Below are 13,241 nucleotides of genomic sequence, written 5' to 3' on the forward strand. Positions count from 1 at the left end.
GTCCAGGGCCGGGCGCGGCTGGCGCGGCGGTGACATTGGGGGGAAGGAGAAGACGCCCGTTTTCCTCCTCTTTGGGCCTAGATTTTCGGGGACTGAAGAAAGGTATCCCAGCTGGCTACCCATCGGGCGTTGGGGAACTCCTACTCCCTTGGGCCACCCTGGGCCGGGCCCTAGAACCCAGAGTCTTGCCTGACGAGCTGATCGCCTTTATCAGGGGTGGGAGGGCGAGGAAGCCTGGTGGGGAGAGTCACCGGGAATTTCTCTTCCAGGCGTGGAGCTCGATCTGCAGAAGGGAGCTCGTCATGGCGGATGTGAGTTGACACCCCCACCAGAGGAAGGGGAGGGGAGAGTGGGGAGTGTGGAAGAGGCCTCTAAGCCCGGAGAGAGAAAGCTTCCCAAGTAGAAATGTATTTCTGGTCCTCCCTCCCCGCCCCTGTTGATGATTTTCTTTGGGATCTGGAGGTGAGTCTCATAAGAACGGATTTTCAGAATCCTGAGGTTTTGCCTGAAATAGGGATACAAAATATTAAGTACCTGAGGTTGAAAAACTTGAATTATCCCTACTCCCCAGCCCTGTTAGGGCGGGAGAGAGGTGTCTATCTACCTCCTGAGATTCTGAGCGGTGATTTGCCAACTTTCCTGTCAGTCTGTGCTTGGTAGGACCAGTGCTGGGAATCCTTTTTCCAGTAAGCAGTCTTTGATGTCTCATTAGATTCTTTGTAGCACTTTAATATGGTTTCTTATTTATTTATTTTTTTGAGAGGTTTTTGCTAGAGGGTGTGTGCACTGGCCAGAAAGACAAGAGAGACAGAAAGCAAGAAACCACCCCCCCAGGGGGGATGGCCACTCCGCAGTCCCTTCTCCTCCATTCTCCTCTCGGGATCTTGGGCATGCATGCACACCTACCTGGCATGAGTTTAAGCCACCGGGTCCAGGACTTGAACTGCAGTCGAATACATGGGAGACCAGTGACATAGCCATTATGCCAACTGCTGGTCCCAAGATAGTTTCTAACTAGACCTTTTTAACACGCTGTTAAATTCAGTTTTTGTGCGTGTAAGATGAGAGCTAACATGAGCTGGTGGTGATTACATGAAACAAAATGATTATTCAGGTTTAGAGAATAGTAGGGGTTAGGAGTTCAAAAAAACAGATAATCTGAGCCATCCACATAGAGATCATGGTTGACACCTGGATTGTCAATAAAATTCCCCAAATTTATTTGAGAGTGTCAAGAGACAAAATGAAAATAGTGTTCTATTTCATAGTCCTGTCTACTGCCTTAAACACTTAACACACATTGTCATTTATTTTTAGTCATTTGAGGAAACTGAGTCTTGGAGAAGTTAATGAACTTCCCCAGGATCATTAAAATGATGGCAGAAAGTCTGTCTGTGGACATGGAAATATGTTCATCGTGTTCGTCAAGTGCTCACAACAGCACCAGAATGCTAAAATCATGCGGAAAATAGGACCTAATTGTATAGCTAATATGTATTTGCATTTTCCATTTCCAAGTTTATTTTGAATTTTTTAAAAAGAATTATGTATTTGATTTTATTTATTTATTCATTCATTTTCATTTGACCAGAGAAGGGCAGATACACAGAGAGAAGGAAAGTGAGAAAGCAAGCCACCAGGTCCAGGACTCTAACCATGCTTGGCCACATGGGAGTGTCTAGTACTTTAACCACCACACCACTTGCTGGCCCCTCCATATTAATACATGCATCTTCTAAATCAATCTCAACACTCACATGACATGGGCTCTCTGATTATCCCTATTCAACCAATAATGAAACTGAGACTCAGAAAAAAAGGTTAATTGTCTATAAGTTGCATGTGCCGTAAGTATCAAAACCAGAAAGAGAAAGATAAAATACAAGCAAGAAAAGCTATGAATGATGACTTAAGTTCCCTGAAATATAGGTAGGACAGGATCTAGAAAACCAGTGAAGGCATATATCATAATATGATATTTTTTCATTCTCTTTCAGGACCTAAAGCGATTCCTGTATAAAAAGTTACCAAGGTAAGAGCTGATTAAATTGTTGTTGAGTACATTTTGCATAACGTGTTAGCTTTGTGAAGTATCTTGTCTCTGGTGTAAAGATGACTGTTCTGTGTGTGCTGTGCTGTCATTTAATACTTCCTGATCTCTAACACAACTCTAGGTAGCACAAGTGACGCCATTTGAATTCGCAGGTAGATAACAAAACCTAGAGAAGCTGATGACCTAAGGCCACAGTTATGGGTGCCAGAGGGTCAGAACTCAGATTGCCTGCCATGTTCAGGTTCTTCAAGTGTACTATAATAGTTTATTGAATTATGTTGTAAAGCTGGTGTAGCAATTTTAAAGGAAAGAAATTAAGAAATTGCCTTTATTTATTTATTTATTTTTGCTATAGGGCGCGTGCGCTCGCCAGACAGAGACAGAGAGACAGAAAGTGAGAAATTACCCCCCAGAGGGGATGGCCACGCCGCAATCCCTTCTCCTCCCTTCTTCTCTCGGGATCTTGGGCACGCATGCACACACACCCGGCGTGTTTTAAGCCACCAGGTCCGGGCCGCAAACTGCAGTCGACTACATGGGAATCCAGAGACATAGCCATTATGCTAACTGCTGGTCCCTAAGAACTTGCCTTTACTTTGAATACTGCTGTTCAGGTCTAACTGCTGGGGCTTTGTAACCTGAGAATGTGAGCTCAGAAAGCAATTCATACTTGGAAAATCACAAGACATTCTTTTGCCTGCCCGCTGTCTATTTGATGTACCACTTTCTAAATCAGACTTTTGTGTTAAGGTTAGTAAACTTTCTGTTAGATGTCTTATTGATACAAAGGACCTTGTCACTTGAGTTCAAACTTAAATTTTTATTTACTATAAAATGATGGCTTCTTTGACAAGAGCTGCTTCCCTCTACATTAACAACTCTTTACAAATAACTCAGCATTCCTTTCTCATTCCCGGCATGAGAGAGAGCACAGTATATCTTGAGACGTCCATTTCACATCTCAGAATATTATGATTCAGAATTAATTGAATGACCTTTGAGGTAGTATAGCAGAATATGTGGGGTTTTTTTTTAAATATTTTTTTCTTATCCCCCAAATCTATTGGAAGTTTTTTTTTTTAAGACTTATTTATTTAATTTTATTTATTCATTCATTTATTTTAATTTGACTAGAGAAGGACAGACATACAAAGAGAAGGAAAGTGAGAAAGCAAGCCTCCAGGTCCGGGATTCAAACCGTGGTTGACCATGTGAGAGTGTCCAGCGTCTCAACCACACCATGCCACCTGCTGGCCCGATTTGAAGTTTTAAAAAGGTTGCAGATATCAGTTATTTCTGTATTTATTCATTCATTTATTTTAATTTGACTAGAGAAGGACAGACATACAAAGAGAAGGAAAGTGAGAAAGCAAGCCTCCAGGTCCGGGATTCAAACCGTGGTTGACCATGTGAGAGTGTCCAGCGTCTCAACCACACCATGCCACCTGCTGGCCCGATTTGAAGTTTTAAAAAGGTTGCAGATATCAGTTATTTCTGTAGGTAGAAAAAAAACTCACTTGAGTTTCTGCTTGAACTGTCGGAGTGGTTCCCCTGTTGGCTTGTTTTTTTAACTACACTGAGGACAGGCCATTGCAGATTAGTGAGCACCATCTTCTGCTTTTGATTTATCTATGTTTTTCTTCGTATTTAGGAAGAAAACACTCTCTAAGTGTTCCCATTAATTTCACGTTAATGCATTACTTAGTTGTTTGTGTTCTCCCTCCTGCTAGCGGCAAGCTGTAGAGACAAGTCATCTGCTCTGAGCCTAGCGCTCGGCAGTGCAGGCAGCCCTAGCCTGGCATGGGGAGGCAGGGCCCTGGAGACGAGCACACGAGCTGAAACCGCAAAGGAGCCCTGGTCACCACCGGGAGAAATAGCAGTTGTTCAGTATCAAATGGTAGTAGTGACCCTTACATATTTTCAGAACATTAAAACCTTACTTAAGATTGTATGTAGGGGAGATGAAAACCATGACTAAAATTCATACATGTTGAGTTCATGAATTTACAGCATTAGAAACATTGAGAATTCGTGTTTAAGCTCTTTGTAAAAACTTCCCAGAGTACTTTGAACACACTCACTTGTCTCTTTTCATATACCTTAAATCACATTTTCTATGGCAAATTGTACTCCATTTGAACTTTGGATCGGCTCCCAAAATTGTGAAATATCTCCGAGATTTCCTTGAAAGTGAATTTTATGTTTTCCAACATGACTTCCTTCAGAACAGTTTCATCACCGGCGCTTTCTCGTTTATGTCAGTATGTTCGCCCTCCTGAGTTTCTCCGGCTACAGAGCCAGCCCCTGACAGCAGTCGTGCTGTCATCCCCATCTGTGATTTCTTCTCTAACTCCGTTACTCTCTATTCGCATTTCACCCCTAGCATCATCCCTGTCTGTTTCGTCTTCCTTGGCCAGTGTCCTCTTTTGGTTATCTTTTTTTATTTTTTTAATGCCTCGTGGTTTATTCCTGGGAGACAGGGAGGTAGTAAACTACATGCTTTGCTGTCTCTGCATGAACTGAGTAAGAGACGTGCAGTGACCAGTCACTTGGGAAGAAGTGACGTGTCCGGTTACGATCACGGCGTGCATCTGGTCATTACATGGTGATTTACAGACCACAGAGTTAGTGAAGTTTGTTCTTACGCACTTGTTCAGTTAATAGGCCATGCCATCCGAAACTTGACCTATGCTGTGGCAGGAGTGGCATTGACTGACCAGGCATAATTAAAACGCACCTGTTGGAACTGTGCACAGTGAGAGTGTTCTGTACCTTTGCTTACCCCCTGTGGGCCTCTTTTTTTTTTTTTTTTTTAATATCTATTTATTTTATCCATGGCAGAAGATGCATGCATGGGCAGAGAGAGATTGAGAGAGAGGGAGAATTACCCTTAACAGTCTCAGCACACTGCAGTCCCCTTCCCTCAGCCCTTCAGCTTGTCTGGATCTTGGGCACACTCACCTGACAGGTTTCAGGTTGACATGCAGCGGACCTGAACCCATCGTTGGCCTTCAGCACTGCAGTCCAGCGTGCTACCACCTGCCCCAATGAGTCTGGGCCTTTTTTCCTTCCCTAAATAATTATTTATTTAATTTTATTTATTGTTATTAATTTTGCTATGTAGCACGTGTGTGCACCAGAGAGAGGCAGAAAGAGAGAGAGGGAAAGTAAAGTAAGAGCCACCAGGTCCAGGACTCGAACCGTGGCTGGCCATGTGGGAGTCTAGTACCTTCACCACTGCGCCACCTGCTGGCCCCACCACAGAGACTTCTTTTTTTTAAGAGAGATTTTTGCTATAGAGCAAGAACACATGCTCACCAGAAAGACAGACAGAAAGTGAGAAATCACCCCCAGGAGGGATGGCCATACCACAATCCCTTTTACTCCATTCTCCTCTCAGGGTTTTGGGCATACACGCACATGTGCCCAGAGTGAGTTTTAAGCTACTGGTCCAGAACTGGAACCATGGTCAACCACATGGGAGTCAAGCGACGTAACCATTATGCCATCTGCTGGTCCTTCCTAGAGACCTCTTAATAGCACTTAATACAGGGCCAGCAGGCGGTGTAGTGGTTAAGGTGCTGCACTCCCTTGTGGCTGACCGTGGTTCGAGTACCAAACCTGTCAGCTTGAAACACACCAGATGCTCCTGCACCATGCCCAATAATCCTGAGAGGAGAATGGAGGAGAAGGGATTGTGGCATGGCCATCCCTCTTGAGGGATCATTTCTCACTTTCTGTCTCTGTCTCTGATGAGCATATGTGCCCTATAGCAAAAATCTTTCTAGAAAATAAAAAAGCATTCAATTTGGTCATACTTTCATATTTGTTAGGGCAAATTATTTGATTGAGAGCCACTCTTTAGATTTTGAGCCTTGTGAAAGTGGTGGCTGAGTCTGTCACAAATACTAGGCTCTTGATATTGGAATGAATGAGAGAAAGGAAAAAGGCCTTTTGTCACTGTAAATACTGCTGATAACCTTGCATGCTTTCAGACCATAAGGTGGTGAAACATTAGCAATTTTAATGTAGAACCAGCTGTGTTTCAGAGTTTCATTAGTACACTGCAAGAATTTCTGAAGTTTGTAAATGTGCCACTAACGCACGTTCAATTCCTGGAAGACCTGACAAACACGTTATAGGAACACAGGGTGTCAATAATTGAGGTCCCATGTTTTCTCAGAAACATATGTGAGAGTTACCATTGTGACAGCGTCTATTTTGAGAAAACGAAGTGTTTTCTAATAGTTTAACTTTGTTTCTCTTTCTAGTGTTGAAGGGCTCCATGCTATCGTCGTGTCAGATCGAGATGGAGTACCTGTTATTAAAGGTAAGCCTGAACACCTCAGTGCAGATTCGCGTGTGCCTGTGAAGATGTGTGCGCTTACGCCTGGGTAGTGCGGAAGGCAGTCATAGAAGTTCACTTCAGTGAGTTCAGAAGTCGGTCTTAGGAAATGAGGGGGATTTGTTGGCTTTTGCATCTAGAAGGCTGGTTCAGAACCTGTCGTGTCATATGTCACGTGGATCGTGTTAATAGCTGGAGTTTCAGCACGGATTTAGCACAGGCCCGGCTTCCTATGTGTAAGCCATCCGTAACTCCAAGTGAAGAGCGTGAACAGCTGTACATCGACTCTGCCGTTCACCTGGTTTTTTAAACTTAGTATTTAATGAGGCTAATACTACATATTTGGATTGTCATATATTGATTGTTTTGTCTAATCTTGCCTAATTTCCTCATACCTTCTTACTAGAAGAAAGATTTTTTAAAATATGTATATTTTTTGTAAAGCATGTGCACTCACCAGAGAGAGAGAAAGTGAGAAATCATCCCCGGGGGGGGATGGCCATGACACAACCCCTTATTCTCCTCTCGGAATTTTGGGCACATGTGTACACATGCCCGGTGTGGTTTTTTTCAAGCACTCGGGTCCAGGACTGCAGCTACACAGCCAGCCATGTGGCATCCAGCTGCCTTAACCACTATGTCTCATGTGGGCCCTCCAGGTGGGTCTTCTAGTCAGTGAGAGGAACATGAAACTGGTAACCAGCTGGGCATTATTGACACCTCTGACACCCTGCTGCTGGACCTCACCTTATTCTAGCCTGCCTGTCAAGTAACCAGAATATTCAGTGTATTAAATACTGATTAATCTGTGTTTTAGGGTGGATATCAAGAAATATAAATATTGTTCTTTTAAAACTTGAAAAACATTGTGACAGCTTTTCTTCCCTTAGTTATGACTGCCTACCTTCCAGCTGAACAGTTTTCCCACCTGAATTGGTGAGACCCATTAGTGATACGGTGCTCAGTATTCCGACACATTAACTTTTATGCTCTATTTTTTCATGAGTTTCCATAAGAAGCACTGGGACTCTTCTCTCTGCTGTATCCTCTGCATATTTTTTATTTAAACCCCTCACTTTTCCAGTGGCCAACGACAATGCTCCAGAGCATGCATTGCGGCCTGGCTTCTTGTCTACTTTTGCCCTCGCGACAGACCAAGGGAGCAAACTGGGACTTTCAAAGAACAAAAGTATCATCTGTTACTACAACACCTACCAGGTGAGCTTGTAAGCGCCAACGGCTTGCTGGTTCCAGCTGTCATTTTTGTGTCTTATATAATAAAGTAGCTCATGTTCTACTTCTCAGTTTTAGTTTTGAAGGGAGTGGAATTTAAAATTTTAGCCTACAAATTGATTATGTTAAACCATAATAATTTTTTCCCTATTTTATACTAGGAAGTACTTACTGTGAAAAGTAGTAAAAAGATTTAATAAATGTCATACCTGTAGTCCTGGGAAGGGTAATCAGGTCATTTTACTTCCAGTAGATGGTGCCCTTAGCTAAACTGATTGCTCAAATGATATGGTGTGTTTTGTTATAAGAAATCAAACATTTTCCTTGAAAGTCAAATTAAAATTTAAATAAATGAACAAATTTAAATTTGTTATTGCTATTAATTCCTACATATGGCATAAAATATATGTAATGACTGAGGTTATTGTTAATTGAGGAGAAATTAGTTGTTATAAATGTCTTCATTTCCATCTGTGTGTATTAATAATAAATAAATCCATTCTGCTCCAGAGCAGTGTTTTCTGCAGTCTGATTCCTGTATCGCTGTTGGTACACAAGTGGTGTATTTATTTTAAACGTTGTATATGTTCATGTGTATTAGGAAAAAGATAACCAATCCGTTCATTTCACTGGTAAGGATTAGATCGAAGCTAAGTTGTTTTTTTTTTTAAGTAATTGATTTAAAATTAGTCTTAACCTAAATTACAACAGGTGGTGGGAAATTGTGACGATAGCATTACTTGAGTGGCCGAGAAATGCTGCCTTTAGCCATTTAGTTATCAACTATTTATCGAGCCCTGACTGTGTAACTGGCACTCTGCTGGACTGTAGAGATAAAAAGATGAAGACACGTTTCCACCTTAAAAACATTGTAAGAGGGAACCAGCAGTTAGCGTAATGGCTATGTCGCTGGACTCCCACGTAGTCGACCGCGGTTCATGTCCCAGACCCGGTGGCTTAAACTCACGCTGGGCGCGTATGCGTGCGTGCCCAAGATCCCAAGAGGAGAATCGAGGAGAACAGGTGATTTCTCGCTTTCTGTCTGTCTCTCTCTTTCTGGCGAGCGCACGCGCCCTATAGCAAAAACCTCTCCAAAAAAGAAAAAAACATTCTAAGATAAGTAGTAACAGTGCGGCTATTACCTAGGAGGTCATCAGTAATCAGGAGGTACTCTGTTTTATGGAAATAGTTCTCCTATTTCGTGATATAATACTATGGCCTATGAATAACATTGACCATTTTAAGATTTTTGAAAGATTAACATCTTCTAGTTGAGTTATAAGACTTTATAGTTGAAAAGACTTTACTTTTTCACAATGCAACATAATCTATAGATGTTCATTTCTTTTCAGGTGGTTCAATTTAATCGCTTACCTTTGGTGGTGAGTTTCATAGCCAGCAGCAATGCCAATACAGGTATGTCTCAGTGACCTTAACTGCAGCTTCTCTTCCCTTGCTACTGTCATCTGTGCCATCTAATGTGATAGGAACAGTAGCTTTAGAGTCAGAAAACTTGAATTTGTGGTCCAGTTTCATCAGCTATCTACTCTGATCTTGGAAAAGTGAGTTCTCTGAGTCCTAGGTCCCATATCTACTTAATGAGCTAATACCTGCCTTCTCCACCCTCTCTGGGGTAATTTTCCAGTTTAAATGAGATACTGTATGGGTGAGTGATTTGATTTGATTTTTAGAAAGGAAGATGCTGCTGGGGACCAGCAGATGGCATAATGGTTATATTGCTGGATTCCTACATAGTTGACTGCTGTTCAAGTCCCAGACCCAGTGGCTTAAAAAACTCACACCTGGCTTGTGTGCATGCATGCCGAAAATCCTGAGAGGAGAGTGGAGAAGGGATTGTGTGTGGCCGTGCCTCCCAGGGGGTGATTTCTTGGATTCTGTTTCACTGTCTCTCTGTCTCTCCAGTGAGCACATGCTTCCTGTAGGAAAAATCTCTCTCTAAAAGAAAAAGAAAGGAGAATACCGAGTGCTACATTTTGAGATATGTAGTAGTTTAAGAAAAAGTTTAAGAAACAGTTGAAGAAAATGTTTAAAAAGAGGGTGAGAAAAATTACCAAACAAAACATATCAAATGATCAAGGGTAAGCTTCATTGCATATAGATCAGTCTATTAAATCAAAATTTTAAAAATTGTGAATGACAGCAAGCAAGATGAATGTGGTCAGGAATTTAAAGAGCATGGGCGGGGGCATCAGGGCAGCAGGTGTCGTGGTGGTGATCAGGGCTCTGGACTCACGCATGCAACTGTGGTTTGAGTTCCGACCTGCTGGCTTAAAACTCATGCCTGATGCATGTGTGTGCATGCCCCAAATCCCAAGATGAGAGTGAAAGAGAAAGGACTGCAGCATAGCTGTTCCCCCGGAGGGCAATTTCTCACTTTCTGTCTGTCTCTCCTCATCTCTCTGGTGAGCAGATGCGTTCTACACCAAAAATCTCTCTCAAACAAACAAGCAAAAAGAATTGAAAAGGCATCAATAGGATGAATATATTTGTATTCTTCTTGAGGGCAGAAGAATCTGATAACAAATATAAGAGAGGGTACTTTCTTTTCTGTTTTTTAATTGCCGGAGGGTGCATGTGCTCACCAGAGAGAGGGAAAAGTGCCCCAGTGGAGTGCGGTCCTGCAGCATCCTTTCCCTCCCTCTCTCCATCCTGTTGGATCTTGGGCGTCCACACCTATGCACCACCGCGCTTTTAAGCTGCCAGTTCTGGGACTCAACCCATGGTTGAATGTGGGATCCGACTCACAGTGCACAGGGCCTAACCATTGTGCCCACAGGGCCGGCAGGTATTTTCTATAGAGAATAGTCAAATATCTGTTATGCTTAAGTGAATTTTTTTCTTTTTTGTTTTTATGTTGGTTGGATAGCAAGTATTCTCACTGAAGAGACAAGAAAGAGAAAGAGAAAAACACTCTCCCATGGGGCATGGTTGTGCCACAGTCTTCTTTTCCATTTCACATCCTGTTGGGATTTGGGGCACACATGCACATGTGCCTAGTGTTTTTTTCAAGCCACTGGAGCTGAGATTTGAACCACTCAATTTGCCATGTGGGATCCAGCTCCATCTACCTCTAGGCCACAGGGCTGTTCCCCTTTACTGGATATTTATATATAAAATAATGCAATATTTAGTTGGCTTATAAGACTTATACTGCCTGTTGAATAACGTGAGGTTTTATTTTTAGTCTGTGTCTTGAGGTTTGATTGCTGTCGAGACCTTTACACCTTCCTTCTCTGTTTTCCCAAGCTGAGCAAGTTCTAGCTCTGTCACTGGAGCCTGTACTTAGATACCTCGTCTTCAGAATGAGGGATGTAGATTTAATAATCTTCTTATGTCTCTTCCATTTCTAAACGTTTCGAAACTGTGAAAGTCCTCTGTAAATTATATAGGATAGCAATAGTGTTGATGTTTTCTTTTTTTCTTTTTTTTGGAGAGGTTTTTGCTAGAGGGCGCATGCACTCGCCAGACAGACAGAGAGAGACAGAAAGTGAGAAATCACCCCCCAGGGGGGCTGGCCACGCTGCAATCCCTTCTCCTCCATTCTCCTCTTGGGATCTTGGGCACGCACGCACACGCACCCAGCTTGAGTTTAAGCCACCAGGTCAGGGACTTGAACTGCAGTCGACTACGTGGGAGTCCAGGACATAGCCATTACGCTAACTGCTGGTCCCAGTGTTGATGTTTTAAGTAAACAAAATCAGTTTTGGAAAGTCACAGGTCATCACATACGGAATAGTTGTTATATATTGTGGTAGTGTGCAGAATTGTATTTAATACTCAGAACCTTTCCTTGAGAGTTCAGTTGCTTTTAATATTCTGTGAGACAGAGGAAGATCTTTATTGACTTGAACATAAAACAGACACTGTCTAAGGTGGATAGTCTGCCACGCTGGTAAGCTAGGGACAGGCTAGGTATACTCATTTCTAGGTGACTGTCTCCCAGAGTCTTCACTAGACTTACATAAATGTGTTTTAACTCAACTCTTTATCTTTAGAAGGTTTTTTAAATTTGAAATCCCTGTTTATGTCTTAGACATATTGAGATGTATTTATAAATTTCTGATTTCCTTCAATATTGAAGCAGTCTGTTTACCTATCTTTTGATATAACTTGCTTAAATTTGCTCAGGAGAAAGTAAACTTTATTTAGTAAAAATTGTGTGTATTAGGGCCAGCAGATGGCATAATGGTTACGTTGCTGGACTCCCACGTAGTCTACTGTGGTTCGAGTCCCAAACCTGGCAGCTTAAAACTTACACCAGGCACATGTGTCTGCATGTGATGCGTGATCCCGAGACCCCGAGGGGAGAATGGAGGAAAAGGGATTGCAGTGTGGACAATCCCCCCTTGGGGTGATTTCTTGCTTTCCATCTGTCTGTCTCTGTCTCTCTGGCGAGTGCATATGCCCTATTACAAAAATGTCTCTTAAAAAAAAATCGTGTATTATTTCTGAATCGATGCAAATTTTGAAATAGTAAGGTATAAATTAAGATTTTTCTTTTCAAAATGCTAATAAATTATAATGTATGTTATTCTGTATTTACTAATGCATAAAATGTGTTTCATTCATTTAATTTAATAGCAAATGATGAAAATAAACTTACTGATGAATGGGAATTTTGGTTACTTTATTTAGGATTATAGTATTTTGTTTTAGTTATGGGGAATAAACTGCTTCATTTCCTTTTTTTTCTTTTTGCTATAGGGTATGTGTACTTAGCAGAGACAGAGTGAGAGAGAGAAGGGGAAAGAGAAGGGGAATGTGAGATGGCCATGCCACAGTCCCTTCTCTGCCACTCTCCTCCCAGGATTTTGGGCATGCACGCACGTCTGGCATGATTCTCAGGCCTCCAAATACAGGGGCTCAAACCACAAAGCTGCCCGTATGGGATCCAGGACTTTAACCTCCGTGCTACTTGCTGGCCCTCAATTTTTTTCAGTAACTATACATTTTGGACATGAGGGAATGTAAGTTGAAGACTTTCAAGGACATTTTCCTAACGATCTAATTTTCTTAATCTCTTTGTTTTAGGACTAATTGTCAGCTTAGAAAAAGAACTTGCTCCATTATTTGAAGGATTGAAACAAGTTGTGGAAGTTTCTTAATCTGACAGTGATTTCGACGTGGACCTTCTCTGCATTGTAACAGCCCAGTATCAATCCAGCAATCCTTAGCCCACAGGACGACCTGTACCCTGTACCCGAGAAAGTACACCTTAACTAAAGAAAGAGCCTGTGGATGACGTAGATCACTTGTCACAGGTCCTTGCGTGTGGTCCCTTCGTATTTAGTGAGATCTGAAGATGCCTCAGAAACGGCTCAATCTATCACAGCTCCCATGGAGTTAGTCCTGTGACCTGACATGGGTGAGAAACCGCTCCGTGGATCCCAATCAGAACGGTACGCTGGTCCCCGCGAGCCGTTGCCTGCTCCCTGTGTAAAATACCCTCGCCTGTCGGATGCAGCGTCCTTTTTTATTGTGAAAATGACGAAGACATATTTTTCTTCAGATTATGTTTTATTTTGTTGCCTTGAGTGTGAGGGAGATAAAATGGCTTAGTAAGAATAATAAAATCAGTACAATCACTAA

General features: G+C 42.1%; 1 protein-coding gene across 2 annotated transcripts; it reads left to right on the plus strand.

Annotated features, from left to right (window-relative positions):
• LAMTOR3 (late endosomal/lysosomal adaptor, MAPK and MTOR activator 3) lies at positions 1 to 13,241 on the plus strand. 2 transcript variants are annotated; one of them, XM_006152159.3, is made up of 7 exons: positions 1 to 102; positions 270 to 311; positions 1,998 to 2,032; positions 6,325 to 6,383; positions 7,483 to 7,616; positions 8,984 to 9,047; positions 12,684 to 13,241. In XM_006152159.3, the coding sequence occupies exons 2-7, from the start codon at positions 303 to 305 to the stop codon at positions 12,755 to 12,757; spliced, it is 375 nt and encodes a 124-aa protein (XP_006152221.1). In that variant the 5' UTR covers positions 1 to 102; positions 270 to 302; the 3' UTR covers positions 12,758 to 13,241. The 2 variants fall into 2 exon arrangements, with proteins under 2 accessions (XP_006152221.1, XP_027629119.1); XM_027773318.1 differs by lacking the exons at positions 1 to 102; positions 270 to 311 and adding an exon at positions 357 to 462.

The sequence above is a fragment of the Tupaia chinensis genome, unplaced genomic scaffold, assembly GCF_000334495.1.
Source record: "Tupaia chinensis unplaced genomic scaffold, TupChi_1.0 Scaffold000340_1, whole genome shotgun sequence".
Lineage (NCBI taxonomy): Eukaryota > Metazoa > Chordata > Mammalia > Scandentia > Tupaiidae > Tupaia > Tupaia belangeri.